Below are 27245 nucleotides of genomic sequence, written 5' to 3' on the forward strand. Positions count from 1 at the left end.
CAAACCAAAATAAGGCTCTCTCACAATCTACCACACACCAACACTTATCTCAAACCTACTTATCATTAGCCCAACACTAGAGACAATCACTAACACTCCCAAATATGATGCACATCTTAAGGCTCCAGTACGACTACTTCTCCGCTTAAGTCCAACCTAGTTCCACCAACTCACCCAACTGATGAATTTCCCAACTAGAACATGCTTAAGGTCACACTTCCCACACAACCCGGAATGTCCTTTCTAGTGCCAATTACCAAGTCCGACTTACCTTCCCAAAACCACCATGAACCCGAAGTATAATCACAAGAACCCCTATCAAGTCCATGATGTCACCAACATATCAAAGTTAATGCCAAACCAACAATATGAGAATATGAAATGAACACAAAATGCGATGCAATGATACACACACGCTTCGAGCGGACGATGTCTAGCTCCGACTGTCATGACCCATGGGGGGCCGCTAAGTCCATGTACCTGCTATGACAGACAGCCCAATCCAATAGTCAGTGTTGCGGAACGTGCAACCCGATCCCAGTCAGTGTTGCGGCGCGCAACCCGATCCCAATATAAGTATGAATGAGTGAATGCATGATAACAATGTCAACAAGAGTACATGAATCAATGGTGCCACATATGGACATATGTCTCAATCATAATATCAATATCATAACCTTACTCTCTCTTATCTTACTCTCCCTTATCAACAGCCTTAAATATGAGAAATATGCTCTCCGAAACATAAGGTAATCACTAGACATCTATTCTAGAATCAATCACATGGCGACAAGCCAACAACTCAATAGAATAGCCAACAACAATACCAACCTAAGTATTCTATTCCAACTCCATACTCGAAGGTTCACATACTTTCTCCAACAATCGCTAACTCTACGTATAATTCGCGAACCAAAGTCTAACCAAAAGGGTAAACAAGCAACACTAATAGTACGCATTCAATGGAAAGAAATCAACAAAACAATACCAACCAACACCCACAACTAGCAAGGCAAACTCGACGAAATATTACACACAACAAACTTGAACAACAAATACCAAGCTAGAATAGCCAACCCAACTTCTTGTCTGAAGACCTAGGCATGCTTTCTCCATCACTCCCTATTGCATAATTATGAAATGCTAATCGGAGTCTACTCAAGTAAGCCGTAACCTACCTCGATGCTGAGCAGGTGCCACGAACATCCACTTGATCTTCATCTTTGCATTTTCGAACCGCGACTCACGACAGAGGGTCTAGGAATGTCAATGATTCCCAAAAGAACAAGGGTCAAGTTCTAGGAATTTTATACAAAGCTTCGGATTCGAAAGGGTAAAATTGGAATCTATTCTCAACTAACTTTTCTAAGTTCCTTTTGAATACTAAACTGGTTTTCATTGCTAATTCTACCCCAAAAAACATAAATAATATTCTTTTCCTTATAAAATCCTTATTTTAAGAACCCACTTTGTAACCCATTTGTAAAATAGAGGAAGGATTAGCAATAGAGGTTGGTTAGTTTACCTAGAGTATGGATCTCAAAGATTTCTTCAAGAAAGCCTAGATTCTAAACTTAGAAATTCCTTTTTATCATCCTAGGGTTTGAACAATCTGGATGCTTCTATTTTTATTAGTTCTAGTAGGTGAATATTAATAAATGAAAGGGTGATGAAATAAATGAGGTAGAGGGGTTACCTTCTCCAAGAAACCATGAGATTAGCTCTCCAATGCCCCAGGTGCCGGCTAGGATTTAGGGTTTTTAGAAAAATGATGTCACGACCCAGCCCCGTGGGCCGTGACTGGTGCCTTACTTAGGCACCCACACGGACTTACGAACCATATCGTCATATTAAGGCTTATTTAGATTTAGCATATGTTATTCAGATCAAAGACTGATAACAGACGTCGTACAATTACCGGAACGAACATTATCTTAAGCGGTCGCCCGTGCAGAACAGTCATATCAAAATCAGAAGAGTGGCGGAATACACATCGCCCAGATGTACACACATATACAAACATAGGGGCCGGATTGGCCATAATAACATACGGGGCCGCTTAAGAACGCAAATCAAAACCGCATACGAACAAACCGGACCCCATGACCCACAAATATGACTACGGGCCTACACAAACATAATAGAGCATACAAACATATGACGGGACGGGGGCCCCGCCGTGCCGAATAGTAGCAAATATAAAGAGTATGCATAACGAAGACATATACCAAATACGGGCTCGGATCGGGGAGCACTCCGAATAACGAGAATAGGGAGCCTAAGCACGAGGATCGCCCGGCCGAGCGTCGTACTGCGGGCGAAACGCGCCCCCGAAGAAAGGGGGTCAGTACGGAAGAAGTACTGAGTATGTAAAGCAGAAGGTACAGTAATCCAAACCATGACTGGAGTCAGAACATACAGAAACAAATACAGAAGTAGCAGATCAAACCTGTGCGGAAAACCAATGTAAAAAGGAATGCAAGTAAACAAATAAAAAAATCATGCATAGGGCTCAAGAACGTGGTCACCCCCGACGCTGGTGCCACAACACATCATACTCCAGAAGTTTTCAAATCTCTGTACATCTCCGAACACATCACAACATCATACATATCACATCATCAGAGCATATCAGATGCCATATCACATTATAACACCATAAACGGTAACCGGCCCTATGGCGAAGTCTCGGAAACCGTAACACATCATACTGCCGAATATGTCATAATGCGCACGATCACAAAACCGGCCCGGGTACCGGCGAACGAAATCGTAATCATTGGCACGAGCAGAGTAGTGCAGAAACCGTATGCATATTCAAAAGTAAATTCCAGGACTCGACACATAATTTTATATACATATACATTAGCATCAGAAAGCTCAAAATAAGTATCGAGTCAATCGGAATTAACATACAAAAGTCGCGAACTTTTAAGTTATCAATATTTCGAAAAATACATCGTGGGTCATTCTCGGAAAATTTAGTGTCATTCATAGTGAAGAACGTTCAAATAACATTATAGGGCATTTCAAACGGACCTTAGAGTCATAGACAATGTTTCCTTTTCATATCATACGAAAATGAGTCAAACAAACCAAATAAGAGAATTCTCGGGACTTGCGGGCCCACCTCGAGGTCAAGTCGAGGCGGCGGACACGAATTGCAACCATTAGGATCCATAAAGTCATCTATGAAAGTTTCGGAGCGATTCGGATACATTTGCGAAGTTATGGAGGTTTAAGCATTCTTTCAACCAAATGTGAAGATTATAGTTCAAATTTCGAATGAATAGTACTAAAAATCAAACTCGGATTTCCAAGAGCGGATTATCCCCGAGGTTCCGATCTTAGCCTAGTATGACTAGGACATGCCAAATGGAGAAAAGGTAGGCTTTACATACCTTATGGGCGCCTTATGCTCGCTTAAACTCAAATCCTGTTTGCTCCAAAATCTACAAATGGTCATGTTTACCAATTAGCAATTTCAAGCCTTTAGAACTTGAATCTTAACTTATACTTTTCTACAAAAATTTGGGCAGCATCTCCCCTATACATACAACATCCCCGAGATTTAACTCGGCTAAATTCATCAACACAATACCCAAAGCAACACCAACAACATCAAGAATCACAACAAAATACATTCTAACATAAAGGTTCTTCTTTTCTACATTATGCAATAACTCCCATTCCAACTTCACACTTCCAACTTCATGTCAACGTTCTCATATTTATTTACTAATCCAAAACCATTCAAATACAATTCGGAGACATTTCATATCATTTCTACAAAATATTCACAAAATATACAAAATATACAAACTTTCCACCAAAGCCATAATGCATCCAAAACTTTTAGTCTTTAACATACATATTCATAGCATGTTTCCATCTTCCAATTTCATCAACAATCATCATAATTTGCATCTTGACAATTTCATTTCCATGTTTACATAAAACTAGAACAAAATCATATAATTTCCTACAACAACTTAACAATGGATTTTCATGCCAACTTGAACCATTCTCCTCTCATTTACTCCACAAGAACACAACAACACAATTAACAAGCTAAATAAAATTAATCCATCTCCTTCACTACCACATCATACGGCCTCATACACACACCACACGGCCATGCACACACTCACACAAATTTCATGCACTTCCCACATGCTACAATATATACATATCTTCCATAGGATAAAATGATAAAATTCTTACCTTTTCTCAATTCTTCCACTTGCCACAAAAGGTAGTTTCTTGCCAAAATAATTATATCATCTTGAAGAGGACCTTGAACTTAATAGGAATTCAAGTAAAGACAAGTTCTTGAATCAAAGTTGAAGGCTCCAAGATTTTTTTCTTCTTTTTCCTTTCTTTTTCTTTCACTTGGCCGTATGGCCTTACTATTGTTCTTGCTCTCTCTTTTTTTTTTTTTTTGTTTTCTTGAATTCTCTAGAAATGATGAATTGGTCCCTTTATTTATTTACCACATGGAATTAATTTTCCATGGGCTTGGGCTAGCCATGGCCGGCCACCCCTATAAAATTGGGCTTCCATTTTTTTTTTTTTTTTTTGAGCCCAATCTCCTTTAGGTTCATATTTTATAATTCCTGAAACTAATCTTGTTCCGAAATTCCAATTCTACCCTTGGCCTTCTTCCATATTTCCACATCAATATTTCATGAGCATCACACTTGCACTAAATAAAATAGAGACATAGCCTTATTTCTTACAAGTCGAAATTATTTCAAATTTCTCGAATATGCGAAATTGCGGGATATAACATCCTCCCCCCCTTTTAGAACATTCGTCCTCGAATGTTAAATTAACCTCGGAGTATATCATAGTAATTCGGGGAGGTCCTTTTGCCAACTACATACCCGTATTTACTCGGATCACTTATGAGGGCATTCACTTCCCGATTCCTGCTTTTTCTATCCCAGCATATCTCTTGTTTCTATATTTAACAATGTTATTGTCCTTTCTTTTTCAGTCTAGCCGTCAACATCTCTCACCTCCTGTCACACTTCTCGGTTCCTTACAACGTTATCGTAACCCCGCATTATATCAAACAGATTCATAATTAGAGCCAGACGCACAGAAGCATATCGGACGGGTTCATGATCAGAGTCAAATGTATTGAATTATGCCGGACAGACCTGTAATCAGAGCCAGACGTATAGAAGTATGCCAGATAGATCCGTGATCAAGTTAGACGTACAAAGATATATCGGACGTATTTGTAATCGAGTCGGACGTACGGAGGTATATCGGACGTAAACGTGATCGTATTCAGAAGTACAGAGGCATAATAGATAGAGCCTTATCAAAATCAGGGGCGCAGAAGTATAACATACAGAATTATGGTCAGAGTCAGACCACTTTCATTAATGCTTTAGTGACATTACGAAAATTCCCTTGTCAACGTTTCATTACTCACTCTAATCTTTGTACCTTGAATCATTTCATCAAAGCATCCAACCGGCTATAGCAAATAAGTCTGTATCCTTATGGAACTCTGTTTACCCTGTACAATAGCCTTTAGGCTTCTTTCTTACTTTCTTATAACTATGCACATAACCTTTTCTTCTTATTGTCGTCTTATCATAAAAGTGCAGTTGCAGCATATCGATTCGCGAGGTTTCCGAATTCTCATTTAAATCCTTCTCCCAATTCCTCCCTACACAATTTACTTGTCATCACAAAATAATTTATAGGTTGGGGACATCGAATAAAATCTTACTTAACCATATCCTTTTCTTAAGATAAGAGCGTTTCCCTCTCTCAACCTTTCACCTTCTTTCGCGTTTAATTTGCCACGCTCCGTTTAGCCTACCTCAACCTTATTTTCGTAGCTAATCCTACCTCAACATATCATCTCAAATTACCTTACATCTTACCCCAATTCATTTATAATACCATAGATATACGTCTTTCATTTATCACCTTAGTACCCTTCCTGGGGGTCACCCATCCTGCACTGCTCTGCCCCAAAGACGCTTAACCTCGAAACTTTCGGGCATTTTAGTGTCTTAATGCTGGGATAGTCACGCCCACTCGCCCGCACGACCTTTGTCACGTAATTCTAGGGCAAATCGGGGTCTTAACAAATTTTTCGAAAGATTTTCATAACGGGTCCCACTCCGATCTAAAGGGATCGTTTGCCCCCCTGTCTATATGGTCTACCGTCTTAGCTATCCAAATTCCCTATATTCACCTTCCGCCTGTATATATGGTTATCTCAAATGGTTCTATTGATTCGGGTTTTTACCATACTTTTACCCACACGCAGAAGAAGAAGATCACGTAATATAATGGAATATAAGTCTATCAATACACATATTCATTAAGAAAAGATTAATAATATACCTGGGTTCGCGTTCGGTGGTGCCTCTGGGTGCTGCCGACTAGTCAGAGCGTATATGCGATTCGAAGGACTGCTAAAATTAGAACCCCCGCCCGTCCCGCCGCGGCCCCCGGTGCCGGCATACTTGCCCCGCGCGGGGCGCCCGGTCGAAGGAGTAGATGACGAACCGAATACGATCCCGTCGGCCGTGCCGCACCACCGTAACCGCCCACCCACGGACAATCTCGCATAATATGGCCACGCGGCCGCAAGAAAAACAGGCCCCTGTAGCCCGGTAGCACTCCCCTGGGTGCGACCTCCCACAGTATGAACACCGGGGCATAGGTGGTCTAGTTTGACTGGGACCTCCGCTTGCCTGAGGACCTGAGGCTCTGGAACTCTGGTCCGTCCCGGACGATCCTACGCCATCAAATCGCCTACTGACAGACGGTGTATCCCGGCCTGGCGGAGGGAAATATCCACCGGACTGATGCTGAGGCTGCCCGCCTCGGGAATCTCCTAAATACCCCGCTGATCTGGCCCTCTTGGGCGGCCTCCTGTCACGATCTCTACCGGATCGATTCGCTCGATGCCGTCCTCCATCCCCGGGCGTGAGCTCCCGTAACCGGCGATGTCCATATCGATCGCGACGCCATCGCCATGCAGCTATCAATCAAGTAGCGGTCCAACCCTATCACATATCGATGCATCCGGTCGGCCATATCCGCCACTATATGTAACACCTCGTGCATTCGGGCTAAGATTTGTCTCATAAGACGGGGGTATAATGAACCCAATTTGAGTAGTGTATAAATGGTGTTTGAAACCCAATAAAGACATGAGAAGAGCCTTTGGGCAAAGCAAAGTTGAAAGCCACTCTACGGGGCATGTTTGCAAGTGAGTTTGTAGAAGGTCTTACTTCCAACGACCATAACCCCTTTATTAATTTGGAATTTAGGAAAATTTCCTCCTTGAAAGTTGTAGATATTTGAAATACCTTTCCAACGGTATATTATAGAGGTCAAACGGACATCTGTACAAAAAGTTATGCCCATTTTACCGAACACTGTGCAATATCGACACCCGTCGCTTCTCGGGGCGCGTGAGGGCGCGTGAGAGAGCGCGCAATGGCCCCGCTTCGCGGAGAGATCGCGCAACTCTGAGTTTTTAGCTTCAGAATGTTGCGCGATGCACCCGCATAGCGGAACCATCGCGAAACAGGTCAGTTTCGGGTCAAAAGGTCGGGTTTACGCGTTTTAAGTTATATTTAAGGTTTGGGGTTTATTTCCCCAGCACCCCATTCACGAAAGATTACCCTAAAGTCAAGAAGAACAAGTCCCAAGCCTCAAGAACCCTACAAGGTAAGTTTTATCTTGATTTTAGGTTGAATTCAAGTCCCTAATCTTTTCTAACTTGAGTAAACCCATCTCAAGGTTCAAGAATTCAAGATTTTTAGAAATCCTCTTCAAAGCTCAAGTCTTTAATTCAAGTTTTGGAGCGATTAAGGTATGTAGAACTTCCATCCACATGTGGGAATCTCTACGTTCTTCCCCATGCTCCGTTTCTTGATATCCATGAAGTTCAAACCCTAGGGCATTAAACCCAACATATTGGTAGCCTATATTTATGTATTTATGTATATGAATTTTGTATCTATATTCGTTATTGTATTCCTAATCTTCCATTACGGTTATTAGGAACCCTAGCTTAATCCATGAATCATGAATTCTTCCTCATGCATTCTCATTATGTTTATATGAAATTTTATGATTTTATGTATCAAGTTACAAGCATGTTTTCAAGTCAATTATTTATATAATTATGAACTATTGTCATTACTCATGAATCAAGAACATGTTTGCAAGACTATGATAAGTTATTTCATGAAACCATATTACAAGATATTTCATGAAACCATGTTACAAGTTATTTCGTGAAATCATGATTACAAGTTATTTACAAGTTACTTCACGAAACTCATGGGCTTCTTAGCCAACTATATCATGTTCATGTTTTTGGGATTGCTTAGTTAACCGAGAAGGCTCGTATGCCCGAAACTACGTTGCCACCGTAGGATAAGGGTTGTCCAGGAGGCAACACCTTCATTATGCGCTTTGATCCTTACATGCTATTATTACTTAAATCTCATATCCCCTGGCAAGGTGTGAGTGTTCTCCTGGTAGGGCGCAAGTACCAGATCATGTTTTCGGTTATACTATAGCATTCCCCACGTACAAGAAGTTTTATATACATGTATTTTCATTGAATTACTGTTTTCAGGCGTTACTCACGATTCATGCTCATGTTACGTTTCATGCTCATGTTCAAGTTACATTCGGTTTCGCAGCTTCATGTTCTATACCTATGTTGTGCCATGTTCTTCATTTCGAAGGTTTTACATACTAGTACTATTCACCATGTACTAACGTCCCTTTTGCCCGGGCCCGCCTCACGGCGGATACCGATTTTCGGTGAGCATACACTCGCGCGCAAAGAGGATCTCTCTTGATCCATCGCCTTATTGGTGAGCCCCACTCCTCGGGGTTCAACATGGAGTCTATATTTAGTATGCGCATTATGGTAGTCCGTGGCCATGTCCCGGTAGTCGATGAGTCGACATGTTTTAGAGGTTTCATAGACAGTATATTAGTTCACAGAGTCGGGCTATGCTTTCATGTTTGCGACTATTATGTTTCATGAATTTTCATGCTATGAGATAATTTCAAGACTTTATTCCGCAAATTATATTTTCATGAATTATTTAAATAGCATCATATAGATATATTGTTTTGATGCCCATGTTGACAAGCAAGCCATGAGGTTCGCTCGGACACATGCAAGCAAGGCCCGAGTGCCGTGTTACGCCCAGGCCATGGTTCGGGGCGTGACACTATAGCAGGTGCATATCGGGCCAGAGAATCAAACTCCAAATTATACTCACGAACACTCCGACCCCTCTGTCGTATCTGCAAAAATCTATCAACTCTCGCCCTCCGCAACTCCTGGGGCAAAAAGTGACGGAGAAAGGCAGCCGTAAACTCGTCCCACGTGGCTAGGGGAGCACCCTCACCCCTGGATAGTTCCCAGGACTCATACCAATTAAGAGCGACATCCCGTAATCTGTGTGAAGCTAGCTCGACAGACTCGGTCGCTGAAGCCCTGGCCAGTCTCAACGAACGCTGCATCTGCCGGATAAAGTCCTGGGGTCCTCCGGGCTCGGGACCCGAAAACTCGGGGAATGCACATGTCGAAATCGCGGGACCTCGTACCATCACGTCTGTCATCATCACCCTCGGCCCGCGTCCACGAGCTCGTCCCGCTACCCGTCGTGAATCGTACCGCCTCCTCAACATCCTATCCTCCGCCCCCCGGCCGGGGGGGACGGGAGGTCCGGCGGGACCCCCCCCCCCCCCCCCCCCCCCCCCCCCCTCCCCCCCCCCCCCCCCCCCCCCCCCCTCGAAAAGTACACACGGCGTAGTCCGAGCACGAGCTCCGTGTAACTCTCGCGCGCCCGACTAGTCCCTCCCCGCCACCGCCTTGCCCTTTTGGGCGACCGTTGCCTTCTTCGGAGGCATCACTGAAAAATATAGCAATCGGTCAGAAAAGAGTCATCCTAATAGCACAGCTCTATCGCACGATCTAAGATCCAAAGAAAAGTAACACCCTAGATGTCCTGTAGCCTCCTGTTTATAGATGTGGTGCACAACACACCGATAAACAAGACTCTACGAGACACGGCCTGTAGACATTCCGAGGACAAACCGCTCTGATACCACTTCTGTCACGACCCAGCCCCGTGGGCCGTGACTGGTGCCCTACTTAGGCACCCACACGGACTTACGAACCATATCGTCATATTAAGGCTTATTTAGATTTAGCATACGTTATTCAGATCGAAAGGCGATAACGCAATACGTCGTACAATTACCGGAACGAACATTATCTTAAGCCGTCGCCGTGCGAACGGTCATATCAAAATAGAAGAGTGGCGGAATACACATCGCCTATGTACACACATATACAAACATAGGGGCCGGATTGGCCATAATAACATACGGGGCCGCTTAAGAACGCAAATCAAAACTGCATACGAACAAACCGGACCCATGACCCACAAATATGACTACAGGCCTCTACAAACATAACAGAGCATACAAACATATGACGGGATAGGGCCCCGCCGTGCCCGAATAGTAGAAATATACGAGTATGCATAACGAGAAGACATATACCAAATACGGCTCCGAATCGGGGAGCACTCCGAATAGCGAGAATAGGGAGCCTAAGCTCGAGGATCGCCCAACCGAGCGTCCGTACCAGCGGGCATGAAACGCGACCCCCCGAAGAAGCGGGGTCGGTACGGAAGAAGTACCGAGTATGTAAAGCGAAGGTACGGTAATCCAAACTATGGTGAGTCGAACATACAGAAACAAATACAGAAGTAGCAGATCAAACCTGTGCGGAAAACCAATGTAAAAAGGAATGCAAGTAAACAAATAAAAAAATCATGCATAGGGCTCAGGAACGTGGTCACCCCCGACGCTGGTGCCACAACACATCATACTCCAGAAGTTTTCAAATCTCCGTACATCTCCGAACACATCACAACATCATACATATCACATCATCGAGAGCATATCGTATGCCATATCACACCATAACACCATAAACGGTAACCGGCCCTATGGCGAAGTCTCGGAAACCGTAACACATCATTGCGCCGAATATGTCATAATGCGCACGATCACAAACCGGCCCGGTACCGCGAACGAAATCGTAATCATTGGCACGAGCGAGTATTGCGAGAAACCGTATGCATATTCAAAAGTAAATTCCGGGACTCGACACATAATTTTATATACATATACATTAGCATCAGAAAGCTCAAAATAAGTATCGAGTCAATCGGAATTAACATACGAAAGTCGCGGACTTTTAGGTTGCCAATTTCTCGAAAAATAGATCATAGGACATTCTTGGAAAATTTAGTGTCATACCTAGCGAAGAACGTCCAGATAACATTATAGGGCGTTTCAACGGACCTTAATATCATAGGCAATGTTTCCTTTTCATATCATACGAAAATGAGTCAAACAAACAAATAAGAGAATTCTCGGGACTTGCGGGCCCACCTCAGGTCAAGTCGAGGCGGCGGACACGAATTGCAACCATTAGGATCCATAAAGTCATCTATGAAAGTTTCGGAGCGATTCGGATACATTTGCAGAAGTTATGGAGGTTTAACCATTCTTTCAACCAAATGTGAAGATTATAGTTCAAACGCGCTGAATGAATAGTACTAAAAATCAAACTCAGATTTCCAAGAGCAGGATTATCCCCGAGGTTCCGATCTTAGCCTAGTATGACTAGGACATGCCAAATGGAGAAAATGTAGGCTTTACATACCTTATGGGCGCCTTATGCTCGCTTAAACTCAAATCCTGTTTGCTCCAAAATCTACAAATGGTCATGTTTACCAATTAGCAATTTCAAGCCTTTAGAACTTGAATCTTAACTTATACTTTTCTACAAAAATTTGGGCAGCATCTCTCCCTATACATACAACATCCCCGAAGATTTAACTCGGCTAAATTCATCAACACAATACCCAAAGCAACACCAACAACATCAAGAATCACAACAAAATACATTCTAACATAAAGGTTCTTCTTTTCTACATTATGCAATAATTCCCATTCCAACTTCACACTTGACTTCATGTCAACGTTCTCATATTATTTACTAATCCAAAACCATTCAAATACAATTCGGAGACATTTCATATCATTTCTACAAAATATTCACAAAATATACAAAATATACAAACTTTCCACCAAAGCCATAATGCATCCAAAACTTTTAGTCTTTAACATACATATTCATAGCATGTTTCCATCTTCCAATTTCATCAACAATCATCATAATTTGCATCTTGACAATTTCATTTCCATGTTTACATAAAACTAGAACAAAATCATATAATTTCCTACAACAACTTAACAATGGATTTTCATGCCAACTTGAACCATTCTCCTCTCATTTACTCCACAAGAACACAACAACACAATTAACAAGCTAAATAAAATTAATCCATCTCCCCTTCACTACCACACCACACGGCCTCATACACACACCACACGGCCATGCACACACTCACACAAATTTCATGCACTTCCCACATGCTACAATATATACATATCTTCCATAGGATAAAATGATAAAATTCTTACCTTTTCTCAATTCTTCCACTTGCCACAAAAGGTAGTTTCTTGCCAAAATAATTATATCATCTTGAAGAGGACCTTGAACTTAATAGGAATTCAAGTAAAGACAAGTTCTTGAATCAAAGTTGAAGGCTCCAAGATTTTTTTTTCTTCTTTTCCTTTCTTTTTCTTTCACTTGGCCGTATGGCCTTACTATTGTTCTTGCTCTCTCTTTTTTTTTTTTTTTCTTGAATTCTCTAGAAATGATGAATTGGTCCCTTTATTTATTTACCACATGGAATTAATTTTCCATGGGCTTGGGCTAGCCATGGCCGGCCACCCCTATAAAATTGGGCTTCCATTTTTTTTTTTGAGCCCAATCTCCTTTAGGTTCATATTTTATAATTCCCAAAACTAATCTTGTTCCGAAATTCCAATTCTACCCTCGGCCTTCTTCCATATTTCCACATCAATATTTCATGAGCATCACACTTGCACTAAATAAAATAGAGACATAGCCTTATTTCTTACAAGTCGAAATTATTTCAAATTTCTCGAATATGCGAAATTGCGGGATATAACATCCTCCCCCCCTTTTAGAACATTCGTCCTCGAATGTTAAATTAACCTCGAAGTATATCATAGTAATTCGGGAGGTCCTTTTGCCAACTACATACCCGTATTTACTCGGATCACTTCGAGGGCATTCACTTCCCGATTCTCGCTTTTTCTATCCCAAAGATATCTCTTGTTTCTATATTTAACAATGTTATTGTCATTTCTTTTTTTCAGTCTAGCCGTCAACATCTCTCACCTCCGTCACACTTCTCGGTTCCTTACAACGTTATCGTAACCCCGCATTATATCAAACGATTCATAATTAGAGCCGACGTACGGAAGCATATCGGACGGGTTCATGATCGAGTCAAATGTATTGAATTATGCGGACGGACCTATAATCGAGCGTACGTATAGAAGTATGCCAGATAGATCCGTGATCAGAGTTAGACGTACAGAGATATATCAGACAGATTTGTAATCAGAGTCGGACGTACAGAGGTATATCAGACAGAAACGTGATCAGATTCAGAAGTACAGAGGCATAATAGATAGAGCCTCGTCAAAATCAGGGGCGCAGAAGTATAACATACAGAATTATGGCGCAGTCAGACCACTTTCATTAATGCTTTAGTGACATTACGAAAATTCCCTTGTCAACGTTTCATTACTCACTCTAATCTTTGTACCTTGAATCATTTCATCAAAGCATCCAATCGGCTATAGCAAATAAGTCTGTATCCTTATGGAACTCTGTTTACCCTGTACAATAGCCTTTAGGCTTCTTTCTTACTTTCTTATACCTATGCACATAACCTTTTCTTCTTATTGTCATCTTATCATAAAAGTGCAGTTGCAGCATATCGATTCGCGAGGTTTCCGAATTCTCATTTAAATCCTTCTCCCAATTCCTCCCTACACAATTTACTTGTCATCACAAAATAATTTATAGGCTGGGGACATCGAATAAAATCTTACTTAACCATATCCTTTTCTTAAGATAAGGGCGTTTCCCTCTCTCAACCTTTCACCTTCTTTCGCGTTTAATTTGCCACGCTCCGTTTAGCCTACCTCAACCTTATTTTCGTAGCTAATCCTACCTCAACATATCATCTCAAATTACCTTACATCTTACCCCAATTCATTTATAATACCATAGATATACGTCTTTCATTTATCACCTTAGTACCCTTCCCAGGGGGGTCACCCATCCTGCACTGTTCGGCCAAAGCACGCTTAACCTCGAAACTTTCAGGCATTTTAGTGTCTTAATGCTGGGATAGTCACGCCCACTCCCCCGCACGACCTTTGTCACGTAATTCTAAGGCAAATCGGGGTCTTAACAAATTTTTCGGAAGATTTTCATAGCGGGTCCCACTCCGATCTAAAGGGGTCGTTTGCCCCCCTGTTTATATGGTCTACCGTCTTAGCTATCCAAATTCCCTATATTCACCTTCCGCCTGTATATATGGTTATCTCAAATGGTTCTATTGATTCGGGTTTTTACCATACTTTTACCCAAACGCATGAGAAGAAGAAGATCACGTAATATAATGGAATATAAGTCTATCAATACACATATTCATTAAGAAAAGATTAATAATATACTCGGGTTCGCGTTCGGTGGTGCCTCCGGGTCCCGCGACTAGTCGGAAGCGTATATGCGATTCGAAGGACTGCTAAAATTAGAACCCCCGCCACGTCTCCTTCCGCGGCCCGGCCGGGTGCGGCATACTTCGCCCGCGGGCGCGGTCGGAAGGAGTAGATGACGAACCAAAGAACAGCGATCCCGTCGGCCGTGCTTTGCACCACCGAACCGCCCACCCACGGACAATCTCGCATAATATGGCCCCGGCGGCCGCAAGAAAACAAAGCCCCCGTAGCCCGCAGCACCCCCCGGGTGCGACCTCCCACGTACGAACACCGGGCATAGGTGGTCTAGTCCGACCGGGACCTCCGCTTGCTCGAGGACCGAGGCTCGGAACTCGGTCCGTCCCGGACGATCCTACGCCATCAAATCGCCATGCGGCCAGACGGTGTATCCCGCCGGCGGAGGGAAATATCCACCGGATCGACGCCGAGGTCGCCGCCTCGGGAATCTCCTAAATACCCCGCCGATCCGGCCCTCTCGGGCGGCCTCTCCGTCACGATCTCACCGGACCGGACTCGCTCGATGCCGGTCCTCCATCCCCGGGCGTAAGCACGTAACCCGGCGATGTCCATATCACCGCGACGCCATCGCCATGCAGCTATCAATCAAGTAGCGGTCCAACCCTATCACATATCGATGCATCCGGTCGGCCATATCCGCCACTATAGCAGGTGCATATCGGGCCAGAGAATCGAACTCCAAATTATACTCACGAACACTCCGACCCCTCTGTCGTATCTGCAAAAATCTATCAACCCTCGCCCTCCGCAACTCCGGGGGCAGAAAGTGACGGAGAAAGGGGCCCGTAAACTCGTCCCACGTGGCCGGGGGAGCACCCTCACCCCGGATAGTTTCCGTGACTCATACCAATTAAGTGCGACATCCCGCAACGTGTGAAGCTAGCTCGACAGACTCGGTCGCTGAAGCCCTGGCCAGTCTCAACGAACGCTGCATCTGCCGGATAAAGTCCTGGGGGTCCTCCTCGGGCTTGGACCCGAAAAACTCTGGGGGACTGCATGTCAGGAAATCGCGGACCCTCAGACTATCACGTCTGTCATTATCATCACCCCTCGGCCCGCGTCCACGAGCCTGTCCCGCTACCAAAGTCGTCAGTAACTGTACCGCCTCCCTCAACATCCTATCCTCCGCCCTGCCGGGGGCCGGAGGCGCCGAGGGACCCGCTCCGCCTCCTCTGGTGGTGGAGTGGCTGAACCCTCTGACTGAAGTACAATACCGGGCGTAGTCCGAGCACGAGCCCGTGTAACTCTCGGCGCCCGACTAGTCTCTCCTGCCACCGCCTTGCCCTTCTGGGCGACCGTTGCCTTCTTCGGAGGCATCACTGAAAAATATAGCAATCGGTCAGAAAAGAGTCATCCTAATAGCACAGCTCTATCGCACGATCTAAGATCCAAAGAAAAGTAACACCCTAGATGTCCGTAGCCTCCGTTTATAGATGTGGTGCACAACACACCGATAAACAAGACTCTACGAGACACGGCACGTAGACATTCCGAGGACAAACCGCTCGATACCACTTCGTCACGACCCGGCCCGTGAGCCGTGATCGGTGCCCTACTTTGGCACCCACACAGACTTACGAACCAGAACGTCATATTAAGGCTTATTTAGATTTAGCATACGTTATTCAGATCAAAGACTGATAACAGACGTCGTACAATTACCGGAACGAACATTATCTTAAGCCGTCACCCGTGCAGAACAGTCATATCAAAATCAGAAGAGTGGCGGAATACACATCGCCCAGATGTACACACATATACAAACATAGGGGCCGGATTGGACATAATAACATACGGGGCCGCTTAGGAACGCAAATCAAAACCGCATACGAACAAACCGGACCCATGACCCACAAATATGACTACAGGCCTCTACAAACATAACAGAGCATACAAACATATGACGGGATAGGGCCCCGCCGTACCCGAATAGTAGCAAATATACAGAGTATGCATAACAGAAGACATATACCAAATACGGGCTCCGGATCAAGGGGAGCACTCCAGAATAGGGAGCCTAAGCCGAGGATCGCCCAACCGAGCGTACGTACTCGGGCGGGCGAAACGCGCCCCGAAGAAAGGGGGTCAATACGGAAGAAGTACCGAGTATGTAAAGCAGAAGGTACGGTAATCCAAACCATGACTGGAGTCAGAACATACAGAAACAAATACAGAAGTAGCAGATCAAACCTGTGCGGAAAACCAATGTAAAAAGGAATGCAAGTAAACAAACAAAAAAAATCATGCATAGGGCTCAGGAACGTGGTCACCCCCGACGCTGGTGCCACAACACATCATACTCCAGAAGTTTTCAAATCTCCGTACATCTCCGAACACATCACAACATCATACATATCACATCATCAGAGCATATCAGATGCCATATCACACCATAACACCATAAACGGTAACCGGCCCTATGGCGAAGTCTCGGAAACCGTAACACATCATACTGCCGAATATGTCATAATGCGCACGATCACAAAACCGGCCCGGGTACCGGCGAACGAAATCGTAATCATTGGCACGGCGAGTATTGCGAAAACCGTATGCATATTCAAAAGTAAATTCCAGGACTCGACACATAATTTTATATACATATACATTAGCATCAGAAAGCTCAAATAAGTATCGAGTCAATCGGAATTAATATACAAAAGTCGCGGACTTTTAAGTTATCAATTTTTCGAAAAATACATCGTGGGTCATTCTCGGAAAATTTAGTGTCATTCATAGTGAAGAACGTTCAAATAACATTATAGGGCATTTCAAACGGACCTTAGAGTCATAGACAATGTTTCCTTTTCATATCATACGAAAATGAGTCAAACAAACCAAATAAGAGAATTCTCGGGACTTGCGGGCCCACCTCAGGTCAAGTCGAGGCGGCGGACACGAATTGCAACCATTAGGATCCATAAAGTCATCTATGAAAGTTTCGGAGCGATTCGGATACATTTGCAGAAGTTATGGAGGTTTAAGCATTCTTTCAACCAAATGTGAAGATTATAGTTCAAACGCGCTGAATGAATAGTACTAAAAATCAAACTCAGATTTCCAAGAGCAGGATTATCCCCGAGGTTCCGATCTTAGCCTAGTATGACTAGGACATGCCAAATGGAGAAAAGGTAGGCTTTACATACCTTATGGGCGCCTTATGCTCGCTTAAACTCAAATCCCGTTTGCTCCAAAATCTACAAATGGTCATGTTTACCAATTAGCAATTTCAAGCCTTTAGAACTTGAATCTTAACTTATACTTTTCTACAAAAATTTGGGCAGCATCTCCCCTATACATACAACATCCCCGAGATTTAACTCGGCTAAATTCATCAACACAATACCCAAAGCAACACCAACAACATCAAGAATCACAACAAAATACATTCTAACATAAAGGTTCTTCTTTTCTACATTATGCAATAACTCCCATTCCAACTTCACACTTCCAACTTCATGTCAACGTTCTCATATTTATTTACTAATCCAAAACCATTCAAATACAATTCGAAGACATTTCATAGCATTTCTACAAAATATTCACAAAATATACAAAATATACAAACTTTCCACCAAAGCCATAATGCATCCAAAAATTTTAGTCTTTAACATACATATTCATAGCATGTTTCCATCTTCCAATTTCATCAACAATCATCATAATTTGCATCTTGACAATTTCATTTCCATGTTTACATAAAACTAGAACAAAATCATATAATTTCCTACAACAACTTAACAATGGATTTTCATGCCAACTTGAACCATTCTCCTCTCATTTACTCCACAAGAACACAACAACACAATTAACAAGCTAAATAAAATTAATCCATCTCCCCTTCACTACCACACCACACGGCCTCATACACACACCACACGGCCATGCACACACTCACACAAATTTCATGCACTTCCCACATGCTACAATATATACATATCTTCCATAGGATAAAATGATAAAACTCTTACCTTTTCTCAATTCTTCCACTTGCCACAAAAGGTAGTTTCTTGCCAAAATAATTATATCATCTTGAAGAGGACCTTGAACTTAATAGGAATTCAAGTAAAGACAAGTTCTTGAATCAAAGTTGAAGGCTCCAAGATTTTTTTCTTCTTTTTCCTTTCTTTTTCTTTCACTTGGCCGTATGGCCTTACTATTGTTCTTGCTCTCTCTTCTTTTTTTTTTTGTTTTCTTGAATTCTCTAGAAATGATGAATTGGTCCCTTTATTTATTTACCACATGGAATTAATTTTCCATGGGCTTGGGCTAGCCATGGCCGGCCACCCCTATAAAATTGGGCTTCCATTTTTTTTTTTGAGCCCAATCTCCTTTAGGTTCATATTTTATAATTCCCGAAACTAATCTTGTTCCGAAATTCCAATTCTACCCTCGGCCTTCTTCCATATTTCCACATCAATATTTCATGAGCATCACACTTGCACTAAATAAAATAGAGACATAGCCTTATTTCTTACAAGTCGAAATTATTTCAAATTTCTCGAATATGCGAAATTGCGGGATATAACAAATGAGCTCAAATCCCGAAATGGGACTTAAATACTAGGGCAGTTCTGCGTTGACCACTGCGGCGGACTGTAGGTCCGCTGTGGCGGACACGCTATGGCGGAAGGGAATCCCGCTGTGGCGAACTCTAGAGAATCTGGATCACCCGCGATAGCGGGTGCGAAGACAGCTGGAGCGGACGCGCTGTGGCCATCCATCCTCCCGCTGCGGCGCATCACTGGGCCCTGTTGACCCAAGACGATTTAATTTTTTCTAACTCGATGTCGGATTAATTTTAATAGGACAATTCTCCCACGGGACTAACTTCGCACTGATCAAAGATGTTTTGGGACACGAATCTCGAGAAACTGTTGGTAACGGCCCGATGAGTCGTTACGACGATACTTTTCAGTTTATAAAATATATCAACAAATTTGTTACAAAATCTATAAGAATTAGGTATATTAAAAAAGAAATAAATAAAACACAGTAAATAACTTAAGGAAACTTCTTCCCTTATTTTATCCACTTTTCTCTCCTCATTCAAAATTAAGAGATATTGTTCTATGATTTTCTCCAACTTTTGCTCCCTTATTTCATCCACTTTTCTCTCCCCATTCAAAATTAAGATATTTTGTTCCCTAATTTTCTCCAATTTTTGCTTAAAAAGTCCATTTTAATTGGTAGCTCTCTCATTAATTTACAAATTAAAGGATCGTGTTGAGAGTCCATCTATTAAAATGATTAGCAAATATAGTTAGAATTTCTTGCAACTCAAAGAAGACAGTTCAAGCATGGTAGATGGTTGGAAATTGTATGTGATTTTATCTCATTGTTTTGTCATACACCAGAAAACAAATATGTATAAATTTTGTATGCAATATGTATAATTGTATAAATTCGTTATATTTTTTATGTATGAAATATGTATAAAAGTGGTATGTATATTTTGATTATGATAAAGTACATATAAGTTAATAATCTAATCAAAGTATGTATAAATTATGAGAAAATATGTATAATAAATCTGTAATTGATACAAATCAGATTCCATACAAAGTTCATACACTAGAAAATAAATATGTATAAATATTTATATGCAGTATGTATAACTGTATAAATGTTTTATAAGTTTTATGTATGAAATATGTATAAAAGTTGTATGTATATTTTGATTATGATAAAGTACATATAAATTGTATAAAATCTGATCAAAGTATGTATAGATTATGAGAAAGTATATATGTATAATAAATTCTTTAATTGATACAAATCAGATTTCGTACACATTTCATACACGTATCAGTTTTAACATTTCTAACCTGTTTGGCCTAGCGGTTGAAAACTATTTATTTTGAGAAGTGCTTTTTTTAAAAGTGCTTTTTAAGAAATATACTTTTGGTGAGAAGCAGTTTGTATTTGGTTAATTCATTTGAAAAGTGCTTTTAACTACTTTTAATAAGCAGATTGTGATTGGTTATTCCCTTCAAAAAAGTGCTTTTGAGTGTCAAATTACAAAAATGGACATGTATCAATGAACTTTACTATCAAAATTATTTTACAGAGAGAAATTATTTTAAACATCTATTATGAAAGAGTTTAATTTAGTTATTATTTTTATTTAATTAAAATTTAAAAATACATATTAAAATTTTCAATAACACATAGATAAATAAAAATATTAAATATTGATATAATATCAACACGATGATTTAAATATACTAAAAAATTACAACCAAAATAATATTCAAAATTATTCCATAAATTAAAATTCAACACAAAAATAAGTAGAATCATTCATACATCACAAAGATTCTCAATGATTTCATCCCTAATTTTATCACGCAATGTCTCCATAATAGTAGAAGATCCGCCTTGTATTTCTGAAGGAATACCAGAAGGCCCATCTCCTTGCTCGATCTCTGAGATAATGTCTTCATTAGCATAATAGTTGAAATATTTATCGGTGGAAGAGTGTCGTCGTATGAAATTATGTATAGCCATAGTAGTTGTAACAAGATTAGCCCTGAGTATCAAACTTAAATGATGGCATGGAGCGTAAGAGAGCAAACCTATTTTTCTAAACTCCAAATGTTCTCTCAATTGTACATCTCAAACTGGAGGGAAAAAAATTGAAAGTCTCATTTGGATTTCTGAAACTAGAGTTACGTTTGAAATCGGGGAGATGATAACGTTCACCCTTGTATGGCCCTAAATAACCCGTCATTGTTGGATAACCTGAATCAACTAAATAATATTTACCTACACCAATTATAAAAAAAAAAAAGAATTAAATAAATCATAGAAAAATAATGCTTATGTATTAAAATAATACAAGACATAATATTAATATACATACCTGATGGACGATGAGGGAAATTAAGGTTCTGCCTTCTAAGCGCTTGGTCAAATATTCTAGCATCATGTGCAGTACCTTCCCATCCAGGCCATACAAATGTGAAGCACATGTCCCAATCACATACAACCATTAAATTTTGGGAAGTGAAGCCTTTTCTACCAATGTATTTAATTTGATCTTTAGAAGGGACAATACAAGATACATGTGTGCCATCTATAGCTCTAATGCAATTTTTAAAATGTGGTCAATACCTGGTATCTTCTTTTAACTTAGGATGAATATCGGAAAAGGCTGGATCTTTTGATTTAATAATGTCCATAGCTAATTTCAAACACGCTAATAAAACATGATGAAAGTGTCTACTAACAGTCTCTCCTGAGTGTTGGAATCGTTCTTGGATCATTCGATTGCCTACACCATGACCTACTACCATTAAAAACATAGCAACCATCTCCTCTATTGTCATTTTTCTTGTTGCTTTCAAATCATATTCTTCACTTAAGGTTTTGCTCAAGTCAAGAAAAATATGTTTTTCCATTCTAAACATCTCGTAACATCGTTTATCATGCCCTTCAAGTACTTCTTTTATGAAATAAAAACCTGTATGAGGAGAAGTTCTGCATGGAATCTTTAGACAATACTTTAAGTAATAATCTGCTGTTAAAGTGATTTTGAAAATTGCTATATCAACTAAAACTTCGTCCTCATCAACATCATCCATAACAACTTCCTCATCAAATACATCATTGTTATTTTTAGTTAATGACATATATGTAAGAAAAAATACAAATAAAAAATTCTTAAGCATCTAGTAAAAATTTAATAACTTGATTCAAAAACAAATATAAGTTCTGCTAGCAAATATAAAAATAACTAGAACAATGTTCTGTAATAAAAATAAGACTTTCAATTAATTGAAAAAACATAAGAGTTTCAATGAAGAGAAAGAACATAAGAGTTTCAACTAATAAAAAAAAATATTAAATTTCCTAAAAGAAAATTATAATAAATAGCATCGTAAATCTAATCCTAATGAAACTCCGGCATCTTTTCAAACCATTGCAGTTGCAACTCTGCATCTCCTTGTGCTAAAAACATTTCTCTCATTGATTGTCTCACCAGTATGCCAATCGCTTTCCACCATAAATCACTACCAACAAACATACCAGGCAAATTACAAACAACAACCATCACATTCTGAATACTAACCACGTTCATGGGAGTGCGTAATTCCATGGCTTCAACAATTCTCTCCATTGATGCGCTAATTTTCACACTAGTATTGATTTTTTTTCCTTTTCTGCTACAGATGTCGATGCCTTTCTTTTCCTTCTATTGCCACTCTCGCTGATACTTTTTTTTCCTACTACATTTGATTCTTCTAGATTAATTTGTTTAATGTCTTTTCCTACATTATTTCCTAAACCATCAAGAGTGTTCACAAACTCAAATGGTTGCTCAGATTGAAACCATCTACTTCCTTGTATACCATCTGGTAGCACTCCAGATGATGGTGCCCACGCATGTTCACCGGTAGCAACAACATCCTTAAAACATATCTCCATTTGATCTTGATATCGTAAACTCCTCTCTCTAAATTTCTCTACATTTGGATTCTCCTACAATCATGTAAGAAGATTAAGAAATTATAGTCACCAAAATAAAATAGTAACTTATTAAGTTTAAGTGAAAAATAACTCTCGATAATTTTCCATAATCCTTCCATCCTATCCCCATGCAAACCCTAACCTTATTCTAAACCTTCATGGTGGCGCCGACCACTGGTCAGCCACCTTTGGTGGCTGGCCAGCCTTCAAGCTCCTCTACACTATAATTCCCTTCTTTGACCACCCCTTCTTCATCCATGAACCCTCACATGGCAGCATCTTCCTCCATAAACCCTACAAACCCTAACCCTAACAGCCATGAAAACCATGCAGAAACGATGACAATTACTAAGAAATTTGCAACAATAGTGAATAAAGATGGTAATGACACCATGCAGACGATGGAAAATGTCATTGAGCCTATTCCAATCAAATCAATCGACATAGTTGAAGGAGAGCTGTTACACCTCGGAAAATTCTCCGTTGATGCACAGTGAATAGACTAACGGAGGGCACGAAGTATACGATATTTCAATAAGTAAGAAATAGCATTTGATGACCCTAATTGAGATTTCAAAGACATTCGAGGTAAGAGAAGGAAGTTGGCCAAGAGAAGACAAAGTATACGTTAAGTATCGGAAGAGAATTTCGAGTAACAAGTTAATGATGACTTAATGATGTTTCGGAGAAGGATTATAACATCCCTTAGATTGTTAATGAGGTGCTAAACAAGTGTCAAGAAGGTTCCATAAGGATTGGAGATCAAACGAGTCGACGAGAACGAGTTTGGAAGAACTGGCATTATACGGCCCAACATACTGGCCGTATAAAATATATTGGCCGTATGTTAGGCCGTATATTCAGCCCAGATGGCCAGCCTCACTGGACCAAATCTACGGCCAGACATACGGTCAGTGAACTTTATATGGACCGTATGTTGGTCCATAGAAATTGGTTGGGACAGATGGAGTATTATTAATAGGGGATCAAGTTCATTTCATTTAATTTTCTCTTCACTCCCCTTCTCTCTAGAACTCTCTAGAATATTTCTCCACACCTATCCTACAAGAATTCAAGAGATATTAATGATCAACTTCATCAAACCAAGAGAATCAAGTGTAAGAAACTCATTAAAGTTCATCCAAGACAAGAAATCTAAGTGGAAGTGGAATTAGGGTTTTGCTCAAGTGAAGTGTTTCCACCCAAAGTCCATTCCTACACCATCTAAGGTAAGTTTTATAGTCTTTCTATGTTGTTTAAGGTATTGAGAGGTTGAAAGACTTAGATTGTAGAAGGAGATAGAAAATGGGTCATGAATGTGAGAATAGTGATATTTTTGAGTAGTAGCTTGGATTGAGTCATGATTCTTGATATGTTGTGATTAGGATTATGTTATAAATGGCGTTAAAAACATGGGATAGACATTTTATATGAGTGAATGTAATAGTATGTCATGACCATGATTATGGATGATTTGAAGTGGATTGAGAAATATGGATAATGTAGGTGAATGAAGACTATCGTTATGATGTTGTGAATGTTATTATAGATGTTTGGGAGTTGATATGTGATATAGGGGAAGTTGTATAAATAAAGGAGATGCTGTCCAATTTTCTCTAGCTTTAGTCAAGCATGCTAAGCTATCAATTTTCTAATGTTAGTATAACTCTAATGAAGGTAGAAACGTGAGCACTGAAGGAGAACGCTCAAGCGATAGAATAGTTGAACGAAAAAGTATGTAAGGCTAACCCTTCTTTCAATAAGGCATGGTTCTTTGGCCATATATCTATTCTTTCATGGGCCTATGATGTCCTCCAAATGATTTTATCTCTAAAGCTACTAAAGCGTATGATTCTCGTTGTGTTACGATTCTATGAAATTCCTTATATGATGAGTGATCCTCTAAGGATAAATGTAATAAAACGAGGATAGTAATGATGTCAAAGATGCTTATGAGCTCTTATGTATATATGTTATGACTATTATGTAACCCCAAGCTTATATGGCCGGGTATGATATGTATTGCGCACACACCACTGCAGTTGGGTATGAATAACCCTGAGCCTTGGTAGGGCCAGGTATGTATAATCACCGAGCTTTGCCATGGACGGGTATGTGAAACACCGATCCTTCATGGTCGGGTATGCGATGAATATGAATATGTAAATGAATACGAATATGAATATGGATATGGAATGTAAAGGAGTACGGATACGAATACGGATACGGATACGGATATGGATGTATGTACACAATTACGCATTAGAAATGGAAGGTCCCTATGAAAAGCAAGTAAGTGTTTATGACGATGGCTCTTCTACCTCCCATCATTATGCTATTGCTTATGTTGATTATTATGCTTCTAGAATGATGTTGATCATGCTTTACATACTCAGTACATTCTTCGTACTGACGTTCTTTTGTTTGTGGACGCTGCGTCATGCCCGCAGGTGGCCAAGGAGACAGGATTGATCCATAGCTTTATTACTCAGGGACTACGTAGCGGAGCTCCATTTCATTCGGAGCTACAGCTTTTTGTATCTATTCTTTTGTGTACATACTTATGGGCATGGCGAGGTCCTATCCCGCCTATATGATATGACATACTCTCCTTAGAGGCTCGTAGGCATGTGTATGTGGTTAGATGTATTTGGCCTTGTCGGCTTATATTTTGGATATCATTTTGTTAGCCTCGTCGGCTTATGTACATTGTTGTGGGCATAGTTGTTAATGGTAATATAAATGTATCGTTGCCCAATGGAAATAGTATGAATGATGGATAGAAAGTATGATTTAGCTATGTGGCTCGCCTAGATGTAATGTGAATGTATGATGAGAGGTGCCCGGGTGGGTTACCACCGGGTACCCGTCATGGCCCTCCGGTTGGGTCGTGACAAGAACACGTGGTGGAATGGACAGAAGCAGAAGTTGAACATATGAACATAATTGAGAAGCTCTAATATGCTGTAATTGGTAAGTTCTCATATGGCTGGCCGGAACTTGAAGAATTGAGAACTTAGATCCCATTGCAGTGTGGGATCAAAGGAGACTGTCGTATTGGATTGTTTAGAAATAGACATATTCTTATGAGGTTTGAAAGGTTTGAAGACTAGCTACAGATGATGGCAAAGACGGCTCATTACATTAAGTCGAGAGATGGAGGAATGTACTAGATGAGGCCTTTGTTATATGATACTAGATTCAAAATTGATGAGGAAACTACAATGGCGATGGCTTGGATATCCTTTCCAAATTTACTGCCAACTTTTTTTGTGAAGAACTCCTTATTCTCTCTAGCATCAGCAGTTGGTAAACCATTGCATCTAGATATGGCCACTATTAATAAAACTCGACCAAACAGTGCTAGAGTTAAAGTTATAGTAGATCTTGCTGCTAATCTCCCAAAAGTAGTTAACATGAAGATCACAGATGAGAAATCTGGTGTTTCTAGGATTGTCAAGGTACAAATTCAGTATGATGTATTACCCAAATACTGCACAAGGTGTAAGTTGTAGGGTCATAATGAAGAAGGTTGCAAGATCTTACATCCAGAACTGAGAGTGGTACATGTAGAAAAAGAAGACAAGGGCAAGACTGTAGAACCTCAAGATGCTCAGCCAAATAAGGGGCATTATAGGAATTTTAGAAGACCAGGGGGAGATATGGTGGAGGCCCTGAAGATTGGAATACTGTCAAAGATAAAAGGGTGTTTACAAAAGAAAAGAATCCAGACAAGTTTATAGATGGGAGACCTATAAATGGGAATTTAGCAGAAGTTCAAACTCAAAATGCTTTTGAAGCTTTACAGAATGAAGGGGTTGTGGAACAAGGAGTAGAAACTATGGAGGATGAACTAACACTACAAGTGGAGGAGGTGGAAGTTAACACTGTGGGGTCGAATGCTAATATAGTGGAAGATAGTTCTCCTGCAACTGAAGTCAAGGAGAAGGAGGACAAGGTTGAAAAGTTTGATATAGTTCAACAACTTAATG

At 40.7% G+C, this 27245-nt stretch overlaps 1 protein-coding gene across 1 annotated transcript; it reads right to left on the reverse strand.

The window, feature by feature from the left end:
* Window positions 1-20979: 20979 nt before the first annotated feature.
* Window positions 20980-21923, reverse strand: LOC132040337 (uncharacterized). The gene is made up of 2 exons (XM_059430975.1): window positions 21647-21923; window positions 20980-21549 (listed from the first exon to the last, which is right to left on the reverse strand). The coding sequence occupies exons 1-2, from the start codon at window positions 21774-21776 to the stop codon at window positions 21368-21370; spliced, it is 312 nt and encodes a 103-aa protein (XP_059286958.1). The 5' UTR covers window positions 21777-21923; the 3' UTR covers window positions 20980-21367.
* Between the last annotated feature and the right edge of the window lie 5322 nt (window positions 21924-27245).

The sequence above is a fragment of the Lycium ferocissimum genome, chromosome 12 (genome assembly GCF_029784015.1).
Source record: "Lycium ferocissimum isolate CSIRO_LF1 chromosome 12, AGI_CSIRO_Lferr_CH_V1, whole genome shotgun sequence".
In the NCBI taxonomy this organism is placed as follows: domain Eukaryota; kingdom Viridiplantae; phylum Streptophyta; class Magnoliopsida; order Solanales; family Solanaceae; genus Lycium; species Lycium ferocissimum.